This window comes from Lontra canadensis, unplaced genomic scaffold (genome assembly GCF_010015895.1).
Source record: "Lontra canadensis isolate GAN:19392208 unplaced genomic scaffold, GSC_riverotter_1.0 scaffold2, whole genome shotgun sequence".
NCBI classification, from domain to species: Eukaryota; Metazoa; Chordata; class Mammalia; order Carnivora; family Mustelidae; genus Lontra; species Lontra canadensis.
In genome coordinates, this window is record NW_022630996.1 from 59,821,574 (window position 1) to 59,846,645 (window position 25,072).

The 25,072-nt window shown below is 42.1% G+C and overlaps 1 protein-coding gene across 3 annotated transcripts in view; it reads left to right on the forward strand.

The window, feature by feature from the left end:
- The window catches only part of SLC25A13 (solute carrier family 25 member 13), a 178,217-nt gene that overhangs the window by 24,421 nt on the left and 128,724 nt on the right, over nt 1–25,072 (forward strand). For 2 of the 3 annotated variants that reach the window (XM_032874629.1, XM_032874639.1), the window contains exons 2-3: nt 1,535–1,588; nt 10,565–10,707. In XM_032874629.1, coding sequence (XP_032730520.1) covers nt 1,535–1,588; nt 10,565–10,707 — 197 coding nt within the window. Of the gene's footprint in view, nt 1–1,534; nt 1,589–10,564; nt 10,708–25,072 lie in introns of those variants that run through there. The other variant, XM_032874647.1, reaches the window with a different exon arrangement.

The window sequence follows — 25,072 nt, forward strand, 5'->3', positions numbered from 1 at the left end:
TGCTTCTCCCTCTCCCTCTCCCTCTTCTGCTTGTGCTCTGTCTCTGTCTCAGTAAAATAAAATATTTTTTAAAAATGTCACATATAGACTGTTTTGAGATATGGAACTTGGAGGGATTTTGTCTGCTCTTAAGAGGATGGAGGCGTTTTTATGCTGTCTCCTCTTCTTCAGTAGTGTTTGGCCTATCCTACCTTTCTCAGAGTATAAACCCGAAAGGAAGGAATCTTCTCTGGAAATGTGTAGATTGGCACTATCATCAGTCTTAGGTTGGTTAGCATTCTGTTTTTTCCTCCTTAATTGAACAGCAAAGAATACTAAAAAGATTTCCAAATCTTATGGACAAAAAAATGCATTGGTGGTTACAAGTGCTCAGTTGAAATTAAAGGAGTTATCAGTCTTGCTTTGGGAAACAAGGTGAGTAGCCAACTCGTTTTAGAAAAACTACCTCTCCCATTCCAGTGATTAGTTAATAAAATTATTCCTGACAGTGGCAGGCCAGGAAGCTCGGCAGTTACAGATTTAGAGACAGAGAACCCATTGTCCAAAGATCTCAGAAGAGCCTCTGCAAACACACAGAAGGGATTTAGAACAATTTGCATAAATCTCCCCGTGGATAGCGACATGGCTTTGGTATTAGGGTGGTTCCAGGAACCCCTCCTTGGCTGTATCATGGGGTGACGCTGTGCTTGGTGAGAATTCAGTCTCATGACGGGTATTGCCAGCAGGATTGGGTGATGGGACACTGAATAAGCCCACTGTTTGGTTCCACATAAGGACTCTTTTGTGTTGGCCTGGGGTAGCCATATTCAAGTTTGTCTTGCTTTTTCTCCACTGATGTTTTTGGACTTTGTGGGCTGGGGAATTAAGCACAACACCTATTCTGAGCTAATCTGTCAAATTTTGTTCTCGAAAGGTAACCATAGCCCCTTGTATTTCTAGAATGTGGAGAATAATAGTCCTACCTTTGGAGACTTTGACTTCTTAAATTAAAAATTGGGGAGGGAAGGAGACCTTGCTTGGCATGCCCAGATAGCTAGGTATTCATGCGTGTTCCTGGCAGAACTGTGGGAAGTAATTCCCTTATTTGTTAATATGATTTGCCTTGTTCACCAACTTCTTTAAGAACTGTGTTCTCTTGCATAGTTAACAAACAAGTTGTACTTTAATATTTAATATTCCTCTGTGGAAAGGTATGGATCACTCTGGTGTGTAGTTTAAAAGTGCCAGGTGGTCACAGATCTGTTTCCAGTTTTCTTTTTTTCTACTTTTTGGAAAAAAAAAAAAAAGATATACATTAAGTACCACATATTAAGAGCTTTACTGGTTTCTTGCACAGACTGTTAACATTCTAGAAGCCACATAAGGGGTCTGATTTAAAATCCAGAGAGTAGTTTATGCAATGGGGAAATTTGGTGCTTTAAATACAAAAATGACATCTATTAATTTCTAACCTGGAGTTTATTTTCTTTCAGTCTGCTAGCTTGATTTCTCAGCTTTGTTCTAATAATATAAACATTTTTATGTTTATTTATAGGTGGTTTTAACCAAGAGAGCAGATCCAGCTGAGCTTAGAACAATATTTTTGAAGGTCAGTATAAAGGAATCTATTTTGTTTCTTGTTTGATTTGTGTTCTTGAACTTTTAAAGATTATTTTCAAACAGCTCTTTATTTCATTGTTTTATATATATATATATGGTACCTTAAGTAAGGGTATCTTTACTTAAGACTTATGAAAGATCCATTTCAATTCTGTTTTTTGAAATGTATCAGCAGCTTGCAGGTGACTGTGAGGACAGTATGGTTTACATTTTAATTTCTTTTCTCTCACTTGGTGTCAGATACTGGAAGGGGGTTGTTGGGGGATTTAGTCTCACAACTCATTGACCTTTCCAGGACTCACCTATGTGTTGTGATGATTGTGGTTTTTCTCCTAAGAAGTTGAAAGCTCTTTGTTAACATTTCCATAATCTTGATCCATCCAGAGAGGGCTGTCTTTGCCTCTCATTGGTAGAAGCCCATCGTTGTTACCATCATTATCATTATCATGGTTTTATTGCAACTGTGGTTCATGGTGGAAGCGCAGTATGAGTAACAATACATACCAGTTCACGACAGATACCATATATTTCCTTAGTTTCTTATATTTACCATACTTGGTAACATTGGGCAGTGAATGAATGATACTCAAATAGGAGTCTACCCCAGGTCCCAAACCTTGAATCACGTGATGTTATTTTACCTTGATTAAAGTACTCAAAAAAGGAAAAGCCACTTTTGTAAAGATCATTTAAAAGGTGTATATGTGGGCCTTTTCTAAACATGATGGAAAAGCAGCTGTGCTGTATTATCGAGGACCAAGGCTTCAAATGAAACACTTTGCATTCTGCTGTGTACCAAATACATGGCCCTGAAAGTCACTAATTCTGTGAGCATCACTTTCCTCATGAAAGTGTGGTACTATTAAAAAATAATGAGAAATCAGAGAATTTGCATACTGACAGGATTATCTGATATCAAGGAATTGTTACTAATTTTTTTTTTTTCTGGATGATGATATTGTGATCTGAGCTATAAAGAGTCTTTTTCTGTTAGAGATACACACTGAAGTGTTTATAGATAAGATTATGATGTCTGAGGTTGGCTTTTAAACCCCCCTGTTTTGGTGGGGGAGGGAAAATGCCTTGTCCGTGTGGTGGTAATATTTGAAATTGGTAAAGGGAACATTGAGTTTCTTACCCTGTTCTTTCTACTTTGTTCATGTATGGACATCTTGTGAGTTATAAAAATTTATAAAGATTGAGTGAAAAAACTTTGGTGAAAGTGCCCAGCGCCTGATACGCATTGATAACTGATTCAGTAAGTATTTGAAATTAAATAATTCAACACGAGACAGGCTTCAAAAGGAGATGGTTAAAAATGTGAGTAGGGCTGGGGGTGGGGGGAAGGGATAGTATGTAAGGAGATTTGGATTATGTATAAGAAAGCAGAATTCTTTATAAATTTGGTTTTAACCTGAAAGGACAACACAGTATACAGATTCAAAGGTGGAAAAGGATTTTAGGTCATGCAAATCCAGAAAACAGAAATGCTTTGTTTCTCACCTGGACTGGTATCTGTTACTCTGCATTTGGGGCCCACCGTGATTGGGATGAGTTGTGTATGTGGGAACCGTGGACATTTTTATTGTGTATATTTAAGATCTATAGTATAAAACTTAAAATTCTAGGAGATCACTTCCAGTGGGTTGCCAGAGACCCTAGAGAAATGGGTAAAAGCTCATTAACCTCAGCTGGCAAAGTCATAATCATTGAACTCAGGACCTCGCTATTACTTCTGTTTTCTAAACCAGCAGTAGTTGTGGGCATCCTTCTGACAGGAAATGGGAACAACTTTGAACGTCTTAGTAGATGGTACATCTTGGGTACCTCTTGGTCTTTTGGCGTGATCCAGTAGAAAGACTCTACCTGGGTAAAAGCTGTGCCCACCTTTTGAGGCTACATGGCAGCTGGGTTAGGTTAAGATCCTACTTTGGAGAGCCTGTCTTTTCCAGCTACTCCCATTAATAGGAGGCAAGTCCCTGCTGGAGACAAATCAGATTGGTCGGAGTTCTGGAGAGCCACCTGTGAGGTTTCTGTGTCGGTGAGCCTGAAAGCTGGGGCAGAATCTTTAGCAGCACATAGGGAAATGCTGTCGCTCTTGGGGTGGCTAAGATGACGTGGCTTTTGAGTGAGAGTGTGACTTAGAGTCCAAGGGAACGATGGGGCCAGGAAGGCGGGTGGGACTGTCCGTGAAGAAAACAGTGATCAGCAGTTTCTGGAAGGGATTGTGGCTCTGGCAGAGGTTTGGGTGATCTCATTAGGCCTGGGCAGTGTCGTACCAACACAAATCCACCTTGGCTCAGCATGTGGGGGATCTCTTGTTTACCAAGTGCTACAGATGGTGTTGTGGTGGGAGGAGAATAGGGATGAGGAGAATTGGGGTGAGGGTTGGGGGCTCTGCCAGGCACGGCTCCACTGTGGCCAGGCTTTCCTGTTAAGTGGGGATCAGCAGTAAGCTCTCTGCAAACTGGACTACTTTGCTGATTTTCTGTGACTTTCTCCTGATAAATATCCCAGCCTTCTGACTGTTACGCTAGTTAGGGGATCCTTCTGTAGCTCGGGGGAGGTGGACCTTTGGATCAGATGAGCTGATAGCAGAGGAGATAGCAACTGTGGAGGTCAGAGAGAGCCCGTGGAACTGGCAGAGAGGAGGAAAGAGGGGTCCTGGAAGACGGAGATGGGCCCTTGAGAAGGGTTACACTTTCTTCTTTTTTTGTGTGTGTGGGGTTGCTTACTGTGTAGCGTTTAAGTGTTGGGAATATAAAGATGTATAAATCATGGATCCTGCTTTTTACTAGTTCACTGTGTGTAACTGTAAACAAACAAAAAAAAGCCATGATATGGTTGATAAGCATTATATGGTGTTAATTAGTAGGAAGATGATGTGGGGCTAATTAGATCTAGCCAGGGTCATTGCAATTACAGAGAGGTGGTGGTGTTGGAGCTGGGCTTGACAGTGAGTAGGTACTTACCAGCTGGAGATGGTAGAGGGGGGCTGTGGGGCAGAGGAAGACCGTTCCGGGCAGAGGCAGCAGCAGGTGTGGAACAGAGGGCTGTAAGAGTGCCAGGCGGGGGGTGACCTGGAGCACAGGCTCTTGGGCAGTGCAGTTGGGTGGTGGGCAGGGGGCACTTGGTGGCTAGCATTCCTAGCCTAAGGAGGTTGAGTTGGTTATGCAGCCTCTTCGGGTGACAAGTGGTGGCTAACATTTTGTCTGCGTGTGGAAGTTGAAGTCCAGGTGTGGTCAGTTTGGTTTCTAACCTAAGTGTTGACGTGCGTTTTGGAGCAGGTGTACTGAGTGCTCCCAGTTTAAATAAAAGACCGTGAAACTTCGAGGTGAGTGGGGTGTATAGAAGAGGTATAAGCAGCAACCAAGACTTCAAGGAGTTCAGCTTTTACATGGGAGACCACATTTACAGGTACGCAGCGGGTGAAAAAGAATCTAGGTTCACGTAAGTGCCAGTGTGGTGAGCGAATAGGGAAGTTGAGGTCCAGGTGTGGTCAGTTCTGTTTTGTGGCACACAGGAAACCGAGAGGCTGGAGTGGCCTCTGTGGTGAGGAGTGGTCGGAGAAGGTTCCTTGGAGAGGGACTTGGGAGAGCCGCAGGGCGAGTGGGCACTGGAGTCAGGAGGAGGGCAGCTGGGGAGTTCTGGGGGAGAGGGCCACATTCCAGGGAAGTCCGGGAGATGGGTTTGCGAGCACACACAGCCTCTCCACGTTGAAGGATTCTTGCTCTTTCACTTGTTTATTTAAATTCAGCTCTGTGCCAGGGAGTCTGCCAAGCCTTACAGGGTGTGGGTGACAAAATTAGCAAGGTCATTGGGAGTTTGGCACGCCTGCTGAACAATAGGAAGCCACTGGGTTCGTCCAGTGACACTGGCAGGGTGGGTCGCGGTTTGGCAGCAGGGTCATGGTTAGGTGGCCTTGGGGGATAATCCCGGTGCGGGGGCCCTGAGGACTTGTTAGGGTTATGGCAGCAGGGGGATGGAGAATGGGGAAGGTTAAGACATTTTGAAGGACTGCTTGATGGAAATGATCTTGTACAATGTACGAGAGGGTGCAGGGATAAATACAACCCCTGGATAGAGCCTGGGTTAGGGAGGTGCCAGAAATGAGAAGGGGAAAATTGAGAAGGACACCGTTCGCTCAAGGGAGAGCAAAGGGGGTGATACGTACTGTTTACGGGGGGAAGTAGCTGAATGCCTGTAGTGTAAGTTTTGGGAGATGACAAAACTGGGTAAAGGGACTAGACAAGGGGAATAGGCCCTATGACAGTTTGTACACTTGGATTTTTTATAATTATTCTTTGTCAGCAAAACATATGTATTTAGAAATTTGTTAACAAAATTGGAAAAACAGTTAATTTCTTTTTTGAAAACTTAAGATGAGAAAATGCTTCATATTCATTGGCAAAAATTTAAAAAGCAAAAGTATATAAAGAAAATTTGTGATTCTGCTGTATAGATAAAATCCATATCTATATGTATAAATATGTAAAATTATATTTTATATACCTCTCTGTCCGTATCTCTGTGTATGTATATAAAACCTTTTTTTCCTTAACAGGAGAAAAAATACTTTTTTATCCAGCTTTTCCCTTCACCTAATACGTTAGGAAAACTTTTTTCCTATAATTGAATGTATTTCTACAGTATTTTTATTGTCGTGAGCTATCCCTGTGTATGGCTCTTTTTACCGTAATTTATCTAGCCACTTCATATTTTTGGATGCTTAGTTGTGTTTCCTGCTTTGCTAGTATAACAACACTGTACTGAATATCTTGGACCTGCATTTTTGCATATAGCCTGCATATGTTTAATCATATTAAAACTTACAAAAATTTACAAGGGAGAGAGAGAGAGAGGCTTCAGGTCACTTGTAAAATCCAGTCCCAAAAAAGGATTAAATACCATTTTAAAGATGTGGGAGCTGTGTGGTCCACTCCCTTGACGGGGACCCCTGCGGGCCCTGGGGACCCCATTGTCAGTACATTCTTACTATGATCTTTGTCCATCAGTTGAAGGAACAACCTTTGACATTTTTACTGTAATCACAAGGCAGACCACCCAGCCTTGGTAATACGCTGGTTTTGCAACCTGAAGAAAACTGTGTTTTCCATGTTCAGATTAATATGTTCTTATATTTATAAAATTATTTCATTATCACCTCTAAAAACTGGGGCAGAAAATATCTTGATTTTTTTAAAAAATGTAAACTGCTGAGGTATAAATCAAGTGCCCAAATCATAAATGTACATACAGCTCCATTAATGTTCCCAAAGTGAGCTCACACCCATGTAATTACCCCCCCCCCCAGAAGCCATCTGATGCCCCGTCCAGTCAGGACCCACCTCTCCTGAGGGGAACCAGTTGTCTGGTTTTCAGCTTCATAAAAATGGAAAAAACACTATGTTTTCTTGTGTCTCATTTCTTTCACTCTTGTTTTATTTATTTATTTATTAAAAAAGATTTTATTTATTTGACACAGAGATCACAAGCAGGCAGAGAGGGAGGCAGAGAGAGAAGGGGGAAGCAGGCTCCCTGCTGAGCAGAGAGCCCGACATGGGGATCGAATCCAGGACCCTGAGACCATGACCTGAGCCAAAGGCAGAGGCTTTAACCCACTGAGCCACCCAGGCGCCCCTCACTCTTGCTTTAGTTGTTAAGATTCCTCCCTGTTGTTGCATGTGGTTGGTGTTCTCCTATTCTCATGGCCGCGTTGTATTCCGTAGTGTGATTGTATCACAGTAGTTCATCTGTACATCCTGTTGTTGGTTGATGTTTGAGTTATTTTCCATCTTTTTGCTATTGAAGCTAATGCTGCTATGAACATTACAATGTCAAAGGGTGTTTTTTAGTTAAAACACACACACACACATACACACACACACACACACACACACGTTTCTCTGCACACGTTTCTGTTAGAGACCTACTTACAGTTGAAATTGCTGTGTCTGTGGTTCTGTGCGTGTTCAGTTAGAGGAGATGCCGCCAGACAGTGTTCTAAAGTGGTTTGACCGTTCACTCTCGTAACACCAGTGTATGAGAATTGCATTTGCTCCCTGTTTTTGCAAACACTTGTTACTTCTTTTTAATTGTCCTATGTATGGGTTAGAGGTATGGCATTATAATTTTATTTGCACTTTCAGTGGAATTCTTTTTAAGGGGGACAGCAGCTCAACAATGATTCTGAATGTTACCTGGGGGAAAAATCGAAGACTGATCGTGGCCCAGAAAACTCCCAGGAGGGAAAGTAGCACAATAATTTTAAACTTTCCTTCATTCAGTAGATGTGTATTAACCATGGTTCTCTCTGCCTGACACCAGTCCAGGACCCTGAGGATGCTGCAGTGAGAACCCATGGGAGCAAATCCCGTCCAGACAGAGCTTCCCTCTAGTTGTAGCAATTAAGGTGCATGGAGTCTTGGAAGAGTAGACAGGTGAGTTGGCCAGGACTCCTGCTAGAGGAATGGTAGGAGTTGTCAGCACATCCTGGCATCCCTTCATGGAATGTGGGGGCAGCCCCAGAGGGGAGTCTCTACCTTGGGAAGCCATTTGTTCGTCGCCAACTTATTAGGACTAGTGTTGAAGATGGACTTACTTGCCAGGCTGTTCCCTGATGATCACGTGATAATTCGTGTGTGATACACTTGCATCTTAAAGACAAGGGAAGGGAGAATGATTTCATTTGTGCTCCTGGGACAATCAAGAGAGTAAGTGGGAAAAACTAAAGTAGGAGGGTCCTCACCTCAAACCACATAAAACAATAAAGTACCAATGCATTGAAACTTAAAAAATAAACCTACTTAAAAGTTAAGAGAAAATATGGGTAGATACTAGTCTTGAGATGAGGAAGGCCTAGGTTCTAGATTTAGAAGTAAGCGATGGAAGAAATTGCAAAGGAGGAAGAAAAATCTACAGACTCAGTTATCTACAAGTATCAAACTGGATAAATATTTGCAACAAATCTGGTAGAGGGGGAAAAGGGCACACACTGCTGGTGGGAGTGTAGATTGGTACAGTCTTTTCTGGAGAGCAGCATGATAATAAGTATCAAGAGCCTTCAAGTTCCCTCTCCTTTGACTCAACATTTTCTCTTCCAGGAGTGTAGCCTTTGAAGATTGCCAGGAATTTGGATAATTGTTATATACAAGCTGGATACCTTAGCTTTATTTAAAAATAGCCCAAACTAGAAAACAACCTTAACATCTACTGGTGGGAGAAGAGTTAAATTGTGTTTTTAGCTAAATTAATTACTCACTGCTGTAAGCAAACTAGGTATGATTCTCAATCATGGATCTTTGTAGTTAGCCGGGACATCTCCCTTGTACTTCTGTCTTGTTTTGCCTCCGGAAGATCAAATATAATTCTTCCACGTTTCCAAAAAGCCAGTTCAATGCTAAGTGAATAATAGGGGGATTCTTGGACCATTTTTGAGCTTTTCTTTTGTGCCATGCTAAAAATTATTAAACAAAAACGGATTGTACAGAACATTTATGAAGTGCTTATTGTGTGTAGTGTGTTGTGCTAAGTATATTATGTGATTATTCATTTATTTCTAGCATTGACCTTAAGAAGCAGGTGGTGTTGTTATCCCAGTTTTACAGGGGAGGAGCCAGAGGCCCGGGAAGTTTACTTTACAGGTCATCCAGGTGGTGAGAGGCAGAAGCAGAGCTCGGTGCAGCCCAGGCCTGAGGGACTCCAGGGCTGGTTACTGAGTATCTAAGCAAGTTTATCCTGCCTTGGAATTAAAATGTAGAAGTAACAAGTGACTTTTAGAAACAGTTGTAATGGGACTTGACCCTGTGGCTGCAGAGGGAGTGGAGGTGCTTTGGTTGCACTTCCCTTCCCAGGCGCTCCACATCATAGTGGCCTCCGGGGTGGTCACTGTCATCCAGCTTGCCTTGCTCTTCGTGCAGCTCTCGGAATTCACCTCCCCACCCCCCAGTCACTGTCCTGTCCCCAGGGTCAACGTCCTCTCCTGTGCCGTCAGGATACCGGATGGTCCTGTGTTGTTTCTCAGCATCCCCTGTGGCCCCTGGGATTCCATGAGACAGGGATGAGAGGCTTCCTGCTTCCCGGCACTGGATTCTGTCACTAAAGGCAGGAGGAACGCTGTGTGAAAGCATTGAGTGCACCTAATTCTTACGGGCCATTTCTACTCTGGAATGGAGAGGAAGCTAACTAGAGCAGCCTTTCACATCTCCTTCCGTAAAATCCCACGAGAAGCCGTACAGTTAACAGTTTGCTTTCCAGCTTAACCTGTTTGTCCTGCTTTCTTGCATGATTGGTGTCTTTGAAACAATTGGGGCAAAAGAATTAGGTTGTTCCCATCCATGATTTTATAATTAATTCTTTTTTTTTTTTTTTTAAAGCTGTGTGTCCTTCCTAAAAACAAGATGTAATTTTTCTTTCCAAGTTTCTGTAAACTAGGGTTTCTCAATGTCAATACTGTTGACATTTGGGGCTGGGCCACTGTTGTAGGGGGTCGTCCTGACCTCTCCTAACTAGATGCTGGTAGCATCCCTCCCCCTCAGGTTATGACAGTCAAATTTGTCATCAGACACTGTCAGATGTCCTCTGTGGGGAAATATAAAACAAATGGAGAAAGTGCAAAGCAAGAGAAACCTCGCCCAGCCCTCCTGTCCTCCCCAAAAGGCAGGTAACATAGAGAGGGTGGGCCTCTTAGGTTTTGCTTGGCTGTTAGGGGGATGTTGGTGTTTAAAAGCTGGACAGTCAGGCTAAGCTGCCCCCAGTTGAGAACCACTGGTATAAATATAAAACTTGGAAGACTTAACATGTTTCTGTTTTTTTCTATGAGATGTTTGGAAATAACTGTGCTTGAGAAGAGTGTATTATCATGTCTCATGTCTTATCTGTTGAATATTTTCAGCTTTTTCACATTGATCTCATGATTGTGTACTTTTGAGGGTAAAATACTTTTTCTCTTTTTTTTTCTAAACAGTATGCAAGCATTGAAAAAAATGGTGAGTTTTTCATGTCTCCCAATGACTTCGTCACTCGATATTTGAACATTTTTGGAGAAAGGCAGCCTAATCCAAAGACTGTGGAACTTCTAAGTGGTGTAGTGGATCAGACCAAAGATGGGTATGTTTGTTTTTAATTATCTTATTTAAAATTTTTTGTTTGAAATAGCTTTTTATCACTTTAAATATTAAGAAGTCACTGAATACCTTTCTCTCTCTCAAGAGCATTTTGTCTATCTATTACAATTAATTCATTATTAGGAATAATACCTTTAACATTTCCTTCTTATCACAGTTGGGGATTCTATGTGTGTGTCTTTTTTTTTTTTTTTAAGATTTTATTTATTTAGGGGGAGAGAGCATGCTTGAGTTGCGGGGAGGGGTAAAGGGAGAGGGAGGGAGAGAATTTCAAGCAGACTCTGCACTGGGCACAGAGCCCTGTGTGGGACTCAGTCTCATTTTCCTGAGATCATCACCTGAGCCGGAATTAGGGGTTGGATGCATAATTGACTGAGCCACCCAGGCAGCCCGTGTGTGTATTTTTTGACAGTAAAGAACTGCTTATGGTTTTAGAGACTTAACTATAGTTGATGAATGGTGTGAGATCTACTAAAGTGTTTGTACATATTTGGTATTTTTCAAGGGACTGAAAGAATTGTGAGTAAATGTAAAATATAGCTCTACGAACATGATCTTTCCCTCTGCTCAAATAACTTTTGAAATCTTTTGTATGATTAAATAGTGTGACTCTAAACAGAATAATATGATAATTCCAAATCACTGAGAAGGCATTCTACCCAAGCTGGAAGAGACAGATACTTTGCAAAATGCCTTTTGATTTCTTTTCCCCTACCAGTATTGTCACATTTTAAAAACGAGTTTTTCCTAAGCTGTTTAAGATTGTAGTTGGCTGGGGCACTTGGGCAGCTCAGTGGGTTAAGCCTCTGCCTTTGGCTCAGGTCATGGTCTTGGGGTCCTGGGATCGAGCCCCACATTGGGCTCTCTGAGGTAGTCTGCTTCTCCCCACCCCCACCCCCAACCCTGCCTGCCTCTCTGCCTACTTATGATCTCTGTCTGTCAAATAAGTAAAATCTTTAAGGAAAAAAAAAAATTGCAGTTGGCTTTTACCATTAAGTGTGGAATTTTAGGCCCCAAACTCTCGATAATAGAAATACCAACATCCCCTAGTAGCCAAGTACAATGTCCAAGAGCTGGCCTTCTCTGTATTAACTGTGGTAGACCCAACCTCCCACCCTTGCTACCTGTCAGCACCCTCTTCCATAGATTGCAGTGACGTGCTCTTCCAGAGTGGCTTTCTCTAGCTCTCGGCCTTCTCTGTTTGTCGCCTGTGATTTTTCCTACATGCACTGGTGAAGATACAACTATGGTAAAATTTGTTGATGTATTGCAAATGCTTTCAGTTTTCACCATCACTTCCCTGTTCTTATTTATGCACCTGTGGTCCCATCTTGCATGGAAGTAATCTCTTCTAAAATGAAGGTGTTGCAGATAGGAGCCCAGGTAGGAGGGAGAAGGATGGATCTTGGCAGTGATGCTTACAGTCATATCCAGAGAGTTGCTGGATTATGCCTTCTCTGTTTATTCCGGAAGAGGTTATTTGAGTTACTTCCATTTTCTACCTCCACCTGGACACAGCATTCTTTGCTTGGTGGGTAAGTGTGTGTAATGCATGAGCAGCCCATCATTCCCTCACAGGGCCTCTCCGGGGTGGTGCATATATTTCATATATTTTCACACTATATTTTTTTAATATATATTTCGTATTTTTTCACACTAGTCCATCGACTAGTGTGACATATATTTCATATATATGTCATATATATGAAATATATGTCACACTAGTCGATTGAAGCAAAAGCTAGATAGAGCATAGATTTGTTCCAGCAGATGTATTTTTGTGGGGAAAATTTGGTTGCTTTCACACACCTTGTGTTCATGATTCATACGAAGTGTGACCAAGCTCACATGCAACAAGAATGATTTGATTCAAGGTTTAAAGCCAATTTTTTTTCTTACTTGATAGTTTAAAAATTCTTGGGCACCTGGGTGGCTCAGTGGGTTAAGCCTCTGCCTTTGGCTCAGGTCATGATCCCAGGGTCCGAGGATTGAGCCCCACATCAGGCTGTCTGCTCTGCGGGGAGCCTGCTTCTCTCTCTGCCTGCCGCTCCCCCTGCTTGTGCTCTCTGACAAGTAAATAAAGTCTTTAAAAAAAATTCTTTAGGGGCACCTGAGTGGCTCAGTTGGTTAAGCTGCTGCCTTCAGCTTGGGTCATGATCCTAGGGTCCTGGGATCGAGTCCCGAAGCGGGCTCCTTGCTTGGCGGGGAGCCTGCTTCTCTCGCTGCCTCTGCCTGCCACTCTGCCTGCTTGTGTTTACTCTCTCTCTCTCTGACAAATAAATAAAATCTTAAAAAAAAAAAAATTCTTTAAATTACAGAAACATTGAAAGAATGTAATGAATACCTAGTATATACTCTGCACCTAGACTAATTAACACATTTGTCACCTTTGTCTTCTCTTTTTACACACACACATGCTTTCTACATACAAATACATGTATACACGTCATTTTCTTTTTTGGCTGAACCATTTAATTATAAACTGTAGACATTATGATATTTTAGCATTTATCTTCTAAGGATAAGAACATTCTTCTACATAACCACCATACCATTATCTTCCTCAGGAGAATTAACAGTGGCATATAATATCTTCTGATTTCCAGTCTGTATTCTAATATACTGGATCTTTCTACCTGCCCCCCCCACCCAACCTCAAATGGCTCTTTGCTGGTTTTGGTTTTTTTGTTTTTTGCTTTTAAATCTGGGATCCAGTCAAGGTTCTTGTATTACACTTAGTTGTTATATCTCTTTTAATCTAGAATAGAATTTTGCCTTCTAATCTTTTTTTTCATGATACTGACTTATAAAACCTGGGCCAGTTATTTTATTGAAAGTCCCATGTTCTGGACTCATCTGGTTGCTTCTTCAGGCCTGGATTCATGTGAGTTTTTGGTGCAGGTTGGGAGAGATTCTCTACTCTCTGTTGTACCTCCCAGGAGGCATGTCGTCACAGCATTGACAATAGGAAGTTGGATGTCTTGGTTAAGGTGGCATCCCCCAGATTCTACAGAGATCATTTTTGTTCGTAATTAGTAAAGAGATACTGAGAGCGTGTGCATATCCTATCTCCCGGCGACTCAACATCCACTAGTGTTAGCATCCATGATGATCCTTCCCCGAATTAGTTGTTGTCTTGTGGTTTGAAAAGTGGTGATTTTTCTTTCTTCCTTCCTTCCTTTTCTTTAAGATTTTATTTACTTATTTGAGAGAGAGTGAGAGAACACAGGAGCGGGGGGAAGATGAGAAGCAGACTCCCCTGCTGAGCAGGGAGCCCAATTGGGGGCTTAATCCCAGGACTTGAGCCAAAGGCAGATGCTTAACTGACTAAGGCACCCAGGCGCCCTGAAAGAGAAGTAGTTGATTTTTCAAATTCTGTTATTTCTCCTGTATTTATTATCTAGCATTCTTTGTTAAGGAAAAGCTTTTCTTCACTCTGTTTTCTTTCTCTCTTTATATTGGTATAAAGTCACGGAAGTTCATACTTTAAATTCAGTATATTATAGTCTATTGCTGTTACTCTTACTGACGCTCAGCTTGTCCCACTGTGGGCAGAGGGAGTCCCTTTAGCCTGACCTCTGTGCCTTCTGCCTGTGAGGGCTCCTTGCTTCAGGAGTGTAAGGGGTTCCAGGCTCACAGTGGGTATTCCCTACCTCCAACCTGGAAATCACTCTTTTCTTCAAGAAGTCCTGTTTTTTTTAGGTTGGGAATGGGGCTTAGAAGCATAGCTGGGCACAGGCTTATCGCTACTAGGTTGTTACTACTACTCTGGCTTCTCAGTGGAAAGAACAGAGAATTGTATTTAATAAAATCAAAACTTCATAATGACATTTCCTATTTACATTTAACACATCAGGAATTTTTCCTAATAGTTCCTCTCTTTCTTTCAGTGAACATTTTGGTTCCTTATTAAATTAATATATTTATGGGCATTAACTTGTATAATTGTTATACCTTCTAATTTTTTTCCCCCATTAACATATTTATTTTTACAGGTGCTCTCCAAAAATAATAGCCTTTGATTCATTAGATAACGTACTGTAACATACGTTGTACATATATATATACATATATATATACATATATAACGTAACAGATACATTTTTTCAAAAGCTTCTAACAAATCGGAAATGCTGGCTCTGCTTTCCTGGTTGTGCAGACGAGCTAGCTGGGGCTGTCGCCGACCAAGCTGTTCGCCACCAAGGCCTGGCTGGCTCCAGAGACCGTGTGGCCTTTCCACTGCTTCAGACTGCCTTTTCTCTCATAAGCTTGTCATCCTCTTCAACTAGACATTTTCTTTCAGATTTTGTATTATCTTAAATCTCAGTGTTTGACTGTGACAGAGAAAACCTTAGATGGCCTCAATCTCTTGCCCTATGACTTTTTCTTCCTTCAGTTGCAAAAACCTCAGTTTCAGAAAATAACCATCCATAATCTTTTCATCTCGACACGATTATTTAGAGTTTTTTCAGTGTCTCCTATGATTTGTTAACCTACATCAATATTTTCCATAATCTGAATGTATTTTAATTGCAGTTCTTTTATAAACTTTTATAATCTTTTAGACTGTATCAACCAATTCTCATATTTCCATACGCAGTTCATATTAACAGTGATAAATAGCTTCATCATTTTCTATGAAATTATGTACCATACTTTATGAAATTGTGCCCTTCTAGAGTTATTTCAGTTTTCCTTTTGTTTCTAGTTTTCCTTTTGTTTAATTAATTCCCTTGCAAGAACTTAGAGGCATTCCTCGATGCAAGGGTAGAAATATTTTAAGTCTCACCGTAAACATTGTAATTCTTTCCAAAAAAATTCAAAACTGAGTAAGTTGAAGAACTTGTCCAAACTATTAAAGCTTTCTGAGCTAGTAGCACAGCATTGGTGTTTGAGCCAAGACCTGCCTAAGCCCCAAGCCTGTTCAGATGTTCGTGTGCCATTTTCCCAAAGCCTAACCCGGACATACAGCTCCTCGGTATTTATGTCACACATAGGTGTAACTGTACATCTGTTCTCAATGTAAAACTGAGAATGCCTTCATTTCCCCTTCCTTTCCCTTTCTTTGGAAGCATAGCATTTATCAAGTTCACAAGTTACAAATCATCTTCCCAAATCAACTACTGTTCCTTGAAAAAATTACACGACGAAGCCACATGTTGGCACACAGAAGCACAACACCTACAGCAGGCAAAGGGGAAGCCCTGGTGTGGGCTCTGTTTGTCTCTCCAGGCTCTTTCCACATCGCTTGGCTGGCCCTAGGGATTTTAGTGCCTAACCTTATTAAAATTTGAAAAACTATTTATAGATTGGTAACTTTAGGAATAAATATAGTGGCAGCTGTGCTGACCCAGATGGCAGGGTGAACTGCAGTAGTTACTTTTAGGTAGATACTGGCCCACGAGCTGTGGTTTCTTGAGTCTGTAGACCAGGTCTTGCATATTTGCAGATCTCCAGTGTCTAGTCCAATATCTGGCCTCCGTTTCACAGCAATTTGTTGACCAAATATAGGTAAATCTACTGAGAAGTATTTATTCCCCTTCCTACCCCTTAAGTTATGAGAGCCTAGGTGCATTGAGGAATGGAGGGTCTAGTTCACTTTCAAGGTTACCCACTGTAGTAGCTGAATAACGTCTGCCTGTAGATATCAAGTCATATTTCCTCGAACTTGGAAATGTGACCCTCTTAAGAAAAAGTATCTTTGTAGACATGATTAAATCAAGGATCTCAAAATGAAGAGATTACCCTGGCTTATCCATACCTTAAATGGTGTAAGTGTCCTTATGAGAAGTAGAGCCAGATGTGACACAGACACTGGGGCCACCAGAGGCTTGAAGAGGCGAAGAAGGCTCCTCTCCTAAAGAATCTGCCTTTGGAGGGAGTGTGACCCTGCTGCAGCCTTGGTTCTGGACGTGAGGTCCCCAGAACTGGGATGGAACGAGTTTCTGTTGTGTTCAGCAATCTAGTTCTTGGTAGTCTGTTAGAGCAGCTCCGGGAAACTCCTACATTCACACACCTGTTTTCTCTGGTTTAGAAAGCCTGTAGTCACAACTGGCCTGATCGTGAACTGCCTTTTTTCCAGTAGTAACTTTTGGCCAGATCCCGACATTTTCCAGGCGGAGACCCCTGCCGCAGCCTGTCTCTGTGAGGGCACTCTCCCTTCCCAAAGGCTTCACTTCTGTGTGGGGTTGGGCTGAACTCTAGGCATGGGAGTTAAATGCCTGTGCACTGCATGAACTTAACGGACAGGGATTCTCTTTCTCTGGAGCAGTCTTGATTCTGATTTAGTGTTTCATTGGGTAGTGACTTGGTCATACTTCCATTCTGTGGGCTTCTTGCTCATTTTCTGAAATGCAGAGACTGGCATGCCAGTAATATGGGAAGTGCAGGACACAGTGATGGGAGAGGCAGGCCGTGGCCGACTGTGTAGGAACTTGGTGTTGAGGATTGGGGATCTTTGAGAGCACTGGAGAGCCGTCAAAGGATAATTTGAGTCCAGCAGTCGTTACAATTTGCCCGTGTTACAGCCTTCTCAGGGTCTTTGAGTTCACCTTTCCCCACCCCTTTTGTAATTGCCTGTTGTGTTTAGATTTCCCCAAATTGCGCCATTTTAATAGATTTAATAATGGGTTTAATCAATTCGTGAAGTTCCTTGAGAGAGAGGAGAAGAAACTGAGTGCCCAGTCCTGGAGACTTTGCTTTGTGGGCCTCATGGGTAAAGAGAGCTTATTGCAGCTTTTGAGGAGAATGAGGAGGAGGAGGGGTTGGGAGATTGAGGGTCTCTAGGACCCTCTTTTCTGGGGGCCAGATCCTCTTACCATAGCCAGACGGTATGAATTCTCTGCTTGATGTTGGGTTTATTTGTATGATTTTTGATGTGTGTCTTAGATTTGTCATCATTATGGTTTTGTTTAAAATGGGATTGAAGCTTTCTTTGTATATCATCCAAGGGTAATTTTCACACATTATACAAGAGCAAGTAAAAGTAATTTTGTGATTGTCCTTTTGAGCTTTGCAAGCATGTTTCTCTTTGTTATTTAATATTAAGGGATATGTCATTAGGGAGAGCTGGGCTCAAGAGCTGTTTTCGCTAGTACTTGAACTTCTTACCTGGGAAGATTAAGTGGGGCCTCAGTAAGCTGGAGGTATTGGGTGCCTTGCCTCTTGAGCTTAGGATGCTCACTGCCCAGTACAGCCTGACCCTGTCTTTGTGGGGTGGGCACTGGCTGCCTCTGGCATCCGATCAGTTTGCTGAGATCATGTATGACTTTAACATGTACATGTTTTCCATCTCAGGCAAAGAAGTTCTTTGTGGTCAACACGAGAACAGAAGTTGGCACTTCTTTTGAAAATAGGACAATCAGAAATGCTGATTTCTTAATGAGCTGACATGTCCATTTTACTGTTGCAGCCCCCACTTTATTGTATTAAAATGATAGCTCTATAATCAACACATAATTCCTTTCTCTTCAGAGAACAGAGTCCTGGGCCTGTTCTCATTTTGAGGCAGGAGGAATAAAGGTGTCAAAGAAGAAACAAAAAAGAAATCTAGGGCTTTAAAACGTGTGGCTGTATAAATCAAGTGTGTTCTCTGCCTTTCCCTTGTTCGCTCTTAATCTGAGGGAAGGAAAAGTATGGCCTGTAAATACTCAACAAGGTGAAGGAGGATATAATAATGTTGTTGATGATAACATCATTTTTATATACCTGTTTTCACTTTGTGAGGCTGTTGCAATGAGATCCAGGCCTTGGCCACATGCTGGGAGTTAATGAGGTTTACAATTGGCAATGCTTAAAGAGTATTAGGGTAATGTATTTAAATATCAGCAGTTCCCAGTCAGAAATGTTCATCATCTGTCAAATATAATCCGGAATCAATACGAGGAGGTCTTTAAGTTTGCTAATGAGGAGCGTTTTCTACATGCTAGGGTGGACACAGATTTCAGATAAACACCTGAAATTCATAAACTATAGAATTAAGCAAAGGCATCTCTTTCATTAAAAAAAAGTTGGTAATAATCAACAGCAGTCACCTGAGATGCTTAAATTTTCTTCGTAGTCATCAGACTCCCAAATTAATCTACCAAAACAAAAAGCCTCATTAGCAGCTCTCATTGAATCAGTGTTATTTTTTCTTTCTCTCAAGGTGTCTGATTAACCCCCTTTCTTTTTGCATTTCTCACTTTGTGTTAATATTTGATGTCTGAAATCATAGGGGGGTGCGTGCAATGTGGTGGCTAGACACTGTCTGCAAGGAGCAAATTAAAAAGAATTCTTAAAAAGGTTTGTATTATGTCTCTGGTATATTAGAGAACCTTTAGGAATGTCAGGTGCCTAGGTTTATTTTTCTTTTTAATTTGGGAAAGGGTTGATTAATGACTGGGTGTTGATTTCACTTCTCATTCATATGTAGGGACAGCCCTCCTCCTCTTCCCCCTTCTTCTGCTACAAACGAAATGCAGGCCCTCTTTTGGAGAGTGTTGCTGTCAAGGGAAGGTGAGAAATGGGGCCAGAGCTGGTGGGGGAGGGGAGGTGAAAGGAGGGTTGTGGATAGATGACAGCATAATGTAAGCTGACGGTAATGACTGTAGAGAGCGGAGCCCTGGCACGAAGGAGAGAAAAGGAGGAAATTCTAGCGCATTGTCTGAGAAGGAGGTCCATTCTTGTGAGAACTGGGTGAGTTCATCTAGAACAGCTGTTCTCAGAGTGTGCGCCCCCCCCCCCCCCCCCCCCCGCCCCGGGCCCCTGGGAGTCTCTGTAAACCTTCTCAAGGAATCTGTGAGGTCAGAGTTGTTTACCTAATAATACTAAGATTCACATCTACCTTTTTCACTGTGTTGTCTCTGAACAGATGATTCTGAAAGCAGTCGGGGTGAGGGGGTGAGGCGTCAAATGTGTGGTGCCTTAGCTGCCGTTAGGGAGTGCCACCAAGCCAAACAAGACAGGTCAGCAGTCACGACGCTCTTCACTACCACACGTTCACGGTGACGGAAGTGATGAACATGTCAGGTCCACTTCAGAGTGTCCTTGAAGAAGCGGTAAAAATCACTGATTTTTATTAAATCTCACCCTTGAGTACACATAATTTGAAAATTCTGGGTGGCTAAATGAGAAATTGGCATAAAGAATTGCTGCTGGTTATTGTCATGTGGTTGGTTGTCTGAGGAAAAGGACTTGACCGCTGATTTGAGTTGCTAGCTGAGTAGTGATTATTTTTCATACAACACTTTTTAAGAGAATTAAAATTTTCATGTGACAGTTTCCCAATACTTAGATTTTTCTGATGTAATTAGTGGGGATATTAATGATTGTGAGTTTATAATACAGTGTAATGAAATGTGCCAACATTTGGAAGATCGGCATAACTTAGGGAAAGGTGTTTTTCCGTTGTCCTGTACAGAGTGTTTCAAAATCATGCCTGGATAAGAGATCTAGTCCTAGTGCAGGACAGACGCGTGGAGTTTAAAGTAACAGAATGGGTGCAGTTTCAGAGTCCACATTGTAACTAATCTCTGAGGAAAGATCACTTGGTGGGATTTGGTGTTGTACCAGAGGAATCAGGTACCTGAAAAGGCTGTTAAAATACTCCTTCTATTTCTATGAATCTGCATGAGGCTGAAATCCTTCATATCCCTCCACAAAACAACATATAGCAGATTGAATGCAGCTGTCTTCCATTACGTCAGACATTTAAGAGATTTGCAGTGACATAAAATGCTCTTTTTCTCAGTTCATTTTCTGTTTTAGAGGATAGTTATTTTTCATACAGTTGTGCTATTTATGTTGCCATGTAATAGGTTTATCACTTGTAAATGAATTAGTAAATATTTTAAAAGTTTATCTGTTTTAATTTCCAGTACAGTAATTACACATATAACCCATGTAAATAAAACTCTTTGGAATCCTCAATATTTCATAAGAATATTTCAATTTTACCACCTGAAAAACTTGCAAATATTTCAAAACCCTAAGAAACGCTGAGCTAGAAAAATGGAAGGGCAGGTAGAGTATAGAACAGAGACGTGTAGGTATGGTGGTGGGATTTGGGGGACGTCGTCTTCTGGTTTCCTTGGTTCTGCTCAGGGAAGTAGATGGGAAGGAGGATGTGGGTTGAGGTGCTGGCAGTTTGAGGAGAGAGGAGAGTATACTACATAATGATTGCCTATAGACTGAATCTGGGTAAGGGGCAAAGAGAGGACAGTGGCATGTGAGGCAATGAGAGGGTGGTAGGCTTATTGAATTGTATGTTTGAGTGTGGTTGAAGATGGTTTAGGGTATAAGAGGGAGGAAGAGCAGGATGATTAGGAGATAGTGGCTTAAATGTGAGATGCATGACATTGAGAATAAGGAAGTTTTGCAGTTATCGGTAATGGCAGACGTCCTGAGTCTGTGGGTGTGAGTGTCTGAGGAAGGATGGGAAAAGGATCACTAGAAGAGAGGAGGAGCTCAAGTATTTGGAAGGTCAGGGTGTTTTGTGTGTTTGTGTGTGTGTTTAAGATTTTATTTATTTGAGAGCGCGTGCCTATGTGCATATGAGTGGGGGAGGGGCAGAAGGAGAGGGAGAGAATCCCAAGTAGAGTCTGTGCTGAGTATGGAGCCTGATGCAGGGCTCCATCTCATGACCCTGAGATCATGACCCGAGCTGAAACCAAGAGTTGGATGCCACCAGGTGCCCCAGGTCTAGGTGCTTGAAGGCTCAATGTCGAAGTGTTAGTACATGGAGCTAAAATTTGGTTGGGGTTATGAATCAGGGGTCATTAAGTGATGGAAACCAGGAAGGTTGCTATGTGGTGTAGTCAGGTGGTGTATTTCAGCGGGAGTGGGGTAAGGAAGGAAGGGTTGGGGAATGGTCTGGAAGAGGTGATGAGAAGGAAGGAGTTTACCTGCCTTATTTATAAGCCTGGTCCACCTAGGAAGGCTGAAGAAAGCCCATCCATACTCAAGAGGGGGCTGCAGAGGAAGCATTGCCCTCAAGGAAAAGCCAGGTATTGGTTAGAACAATAAGGCGAAGGGATATTTAGAGAATTTCTCTGAAAGGGATCCCTTCAGAGAGGGGATTGTGCAAGATCTTGCTCATTATGTCTTATAGAAAACACAGCGCAAGGGTTTTTGAGAAATGGCACAGAATAAGGAAAGTACAGAGCCCTGGGGATTAGATGTGGGTGATGGGGAATGAGGGGGGAGCCAGTGAACAGGAAATCTGGGCTGCCAATGGAGGTTGACATACATGCACAGGATAAAGGGCACAATGAGATTAGTCCTGGTGCACTCTAGGTCATGCGTCCTGGGAGACTGGGATCTTGCGGAGTTGTAAGAATGCCTGGAGAGGAGCAATATTACCACCTGAAAAACTTTCAAAGCAAAAATATCCTGTGGGATAGAACCTCTGTTGATAGTTCCTCCTAGATGGTTAGACAAAGACTGTAGGAAGCAAATAGTTGCTGAGTACATGTATGATTCCAGGTCTGGTGCTAAGAGTTTCCATCCAGTTTCTTCATACTTGATCTTAGCCAAAAGGCCGAGAAGCGATCCATCCAGTTTCTTACTTAATCTTCATACAACTCTTTAAAACAGGTACTTTGACTCCCTACTTTAAAGGGAGGTATAGAATCAGAAGTTTGCCCAAAGTAATGTAGTGAGTTGCTGGAACTAGAATTTGGGCCCAGTTCTTTTGGGCTTTGGGGCTTGGACCTAATCTGTTCTTTCATGGGACTTTCCACACACACAGTAGAGTAAACTGTTGAAGGTGGAGCTTTGCATGAGAACTCTGCCTATGTCCTTGCTTACAAGTTCTGATGCTCTTTGCAAGATTCTGAGCCCCTAAGACTCGTTCTTTGGCCAGCATGAGGGGGGCCTAAGTCCTTCATGAGCACTTCTCCAACTGTCATCCACACCCACAGGCGTAGGAAAAACTGCCCTCACATTCCTCTCATCCATTTTTTTCTAAGCAAGGGATAGTTTTTGGATCATTCTCCCCCTTTCACTATTCTTAGACTCAGCCTTGAGGTCCCACTGCATACCATATTCTCAGAATTCTTGTTTTTCTTTACTGGCCAACTGAAAATACCAGCCCCCTCTTCCACATTCTTCCCAGCATGCGGAGGTGCTCAGATAATGAAAGAGCAAAACAAGTGCCTTCCTGTTTTCCGTGGTTGGTTGTCTAGTCTTGCTTTACTCTGGCTCAGAGGTATTTAAAACTCACATCTAAAATGTTAAAGGCAAAGAAATCAAGGATAAGCTCTGTTAGCTGGCTGCGGGAAGATCTGTTTCTCTACCAGTGACAGTGTCATAGGCATGGGGTGTGGCATTGCTGGAATTAAAACAATCTTATAAAGCTGTGAGGGATTCCTGAAGTGAATTGTGAGGAGATTTGGTGCCTGTTAACTCTCCATTGCTGGTGGCATAATTGTCAGTGCGTCACTTCCTAATAAAGAGAGGGAGAGTCTCAGATCTTAATGAGGGTTTCTGGGGGTGAGGCTCCCATCACAGTCTGATGGAAAGGTTTTGGGATTTTCAGTCTAGAAGAGCAGGAGATGAAAGAAGATGACGGTTGATCTTGCACAGAAATTATAAAGTAACTTAGTCTCTGTAATAAAGGATATATGGTATGGTAAAGTGACCAAGTGGTACAGACCCGAGAGAACCTAATACTTGAAAAATCTAGGTTAATTTCAGATTTATTAATCCATTTAACTAATATTTATTGACAACAGCTGTGTGCCAGGCGCCGTTCTAAACAAAATGGTGAACAGTGTGCCCTTCTGTAGCGAATAGTGCACATCGACAGGTCTGTACGGCCCCGAGGCAGGTGGCTGCCTCTCAGCAGGGAAGGAGCGGCTGCGTGCTCTGGGGTGCCATGGTGGATAGGGTGGTCAGGGAAGGCCTCTGCAAAGTGACATTTGGGCAGAGATTGCAGTAAGAGTGCTCCAGGTGAGAATCTGTGAGTTGAGTTTTCTGGGTAGCGGGAATAGCAGATGCAGACGAGGTAGGAAAGCGCTTGACACGTTTGGGAAGTAGCAAGGAGACAGACTGGCGAGGAGCCGGAAAGTGAAAGAAACCAGAAAGACATCCAGGGATCAGACTGTGTAGCTCTTGGACAGTTTTATTCCAAGTGTAGAGGTCATTGGAGAGTTTTGAGCGTGGGACTGACACAATGTGAGTTAACTTAGGACAGATCTCCCTAACTTATTTGTACAGAATAGAATGAAGCAGGCAGGAGTGGAAGAAGGCAGAAGATGGCAGGATTAGAGGGCCCATTGTGGAGACGGTGGTAAGTGGTTGAATTTGGGGTTTTCTTGCCAGATTGGCTCTGAGATGGGAAAGGGCAAGTTAAGCAACTGAGGGAGTCCTGTGGGAGGGATGGGTTTGGAAGCAAAAGCAAGACTTCTGTGGGACATGTTAATACTTACTTGTCCATTCCACAAGCTACTAGAGAGCTTGGCTGTTAGATGTTTGCATCTGGATTTCAGGGGGGAGGTCGACTTAGAAGTAGAAGTAAGCCAGATTCCTTGATCTGAGAGCGTTTTCAGCATAAGCAACTGGTGGTGTAATAACTTCCGAGGGTTCGGAATTGGGGTTATTTTTTGTGGGAATGAGGACCTTTATTATATTGAGTATTGTGAACTCATAGAATGCTTTTTAAGTTAATATTTGGCATGTTTTAATCAACTGTATTTCTCTCATTTTTGGCCAGTGGGGGTCCATTTACATTTTCTCCTTAGTGATCCAGTAGTATTTGATAGCTTCCTTGTTTTCTGGCACAACAGGACATTGTTTTGTTTCCTGCTGCAGATCTAGAATCGTCTGCTCTTCATGGAGTCTTTCTTCTTTGTAATAGGTAGTTGTATTTAGAGATCACAGTCTAGGTATTAGTTGCTTCTTTTGGGTTCCCATTGCTTTAAGGTCTTAGCAGCTACTTGGGGGAAACGTTTTCAATTCATACGGGATTTCTGACTCAAAGTGAACAATTGACAGGATTAGATTCAAAGTATTTTTATTTTTTTGCTTTTTCTATCATCTCTTTACTCTTTCATTGAAAAACCTTGGTTACCAGCAACATTCATGTAATTACATATTTGCAATATGTAGGTTATATTCAAAACAATAACACCAGTATTGCTGCTAACGGTTAGATATTGAATGAAGTTTCAGATTTCTTTTCAGCTCTTTTTGTGCTTCAAATGTATCCCACTAAAGACTTACAGTGAAAGACTGTGTTCTAAAGTTATTTGAAACAATTCATTTCTCTGTGTGGTTTTGCCACCAACTTGATATATGGTTAGGTTCATTCGTTTCAGTTTGTTTTCAATTTTTAGGGTTTTTTTTTTTCTTTTAGATTTAATTTAATT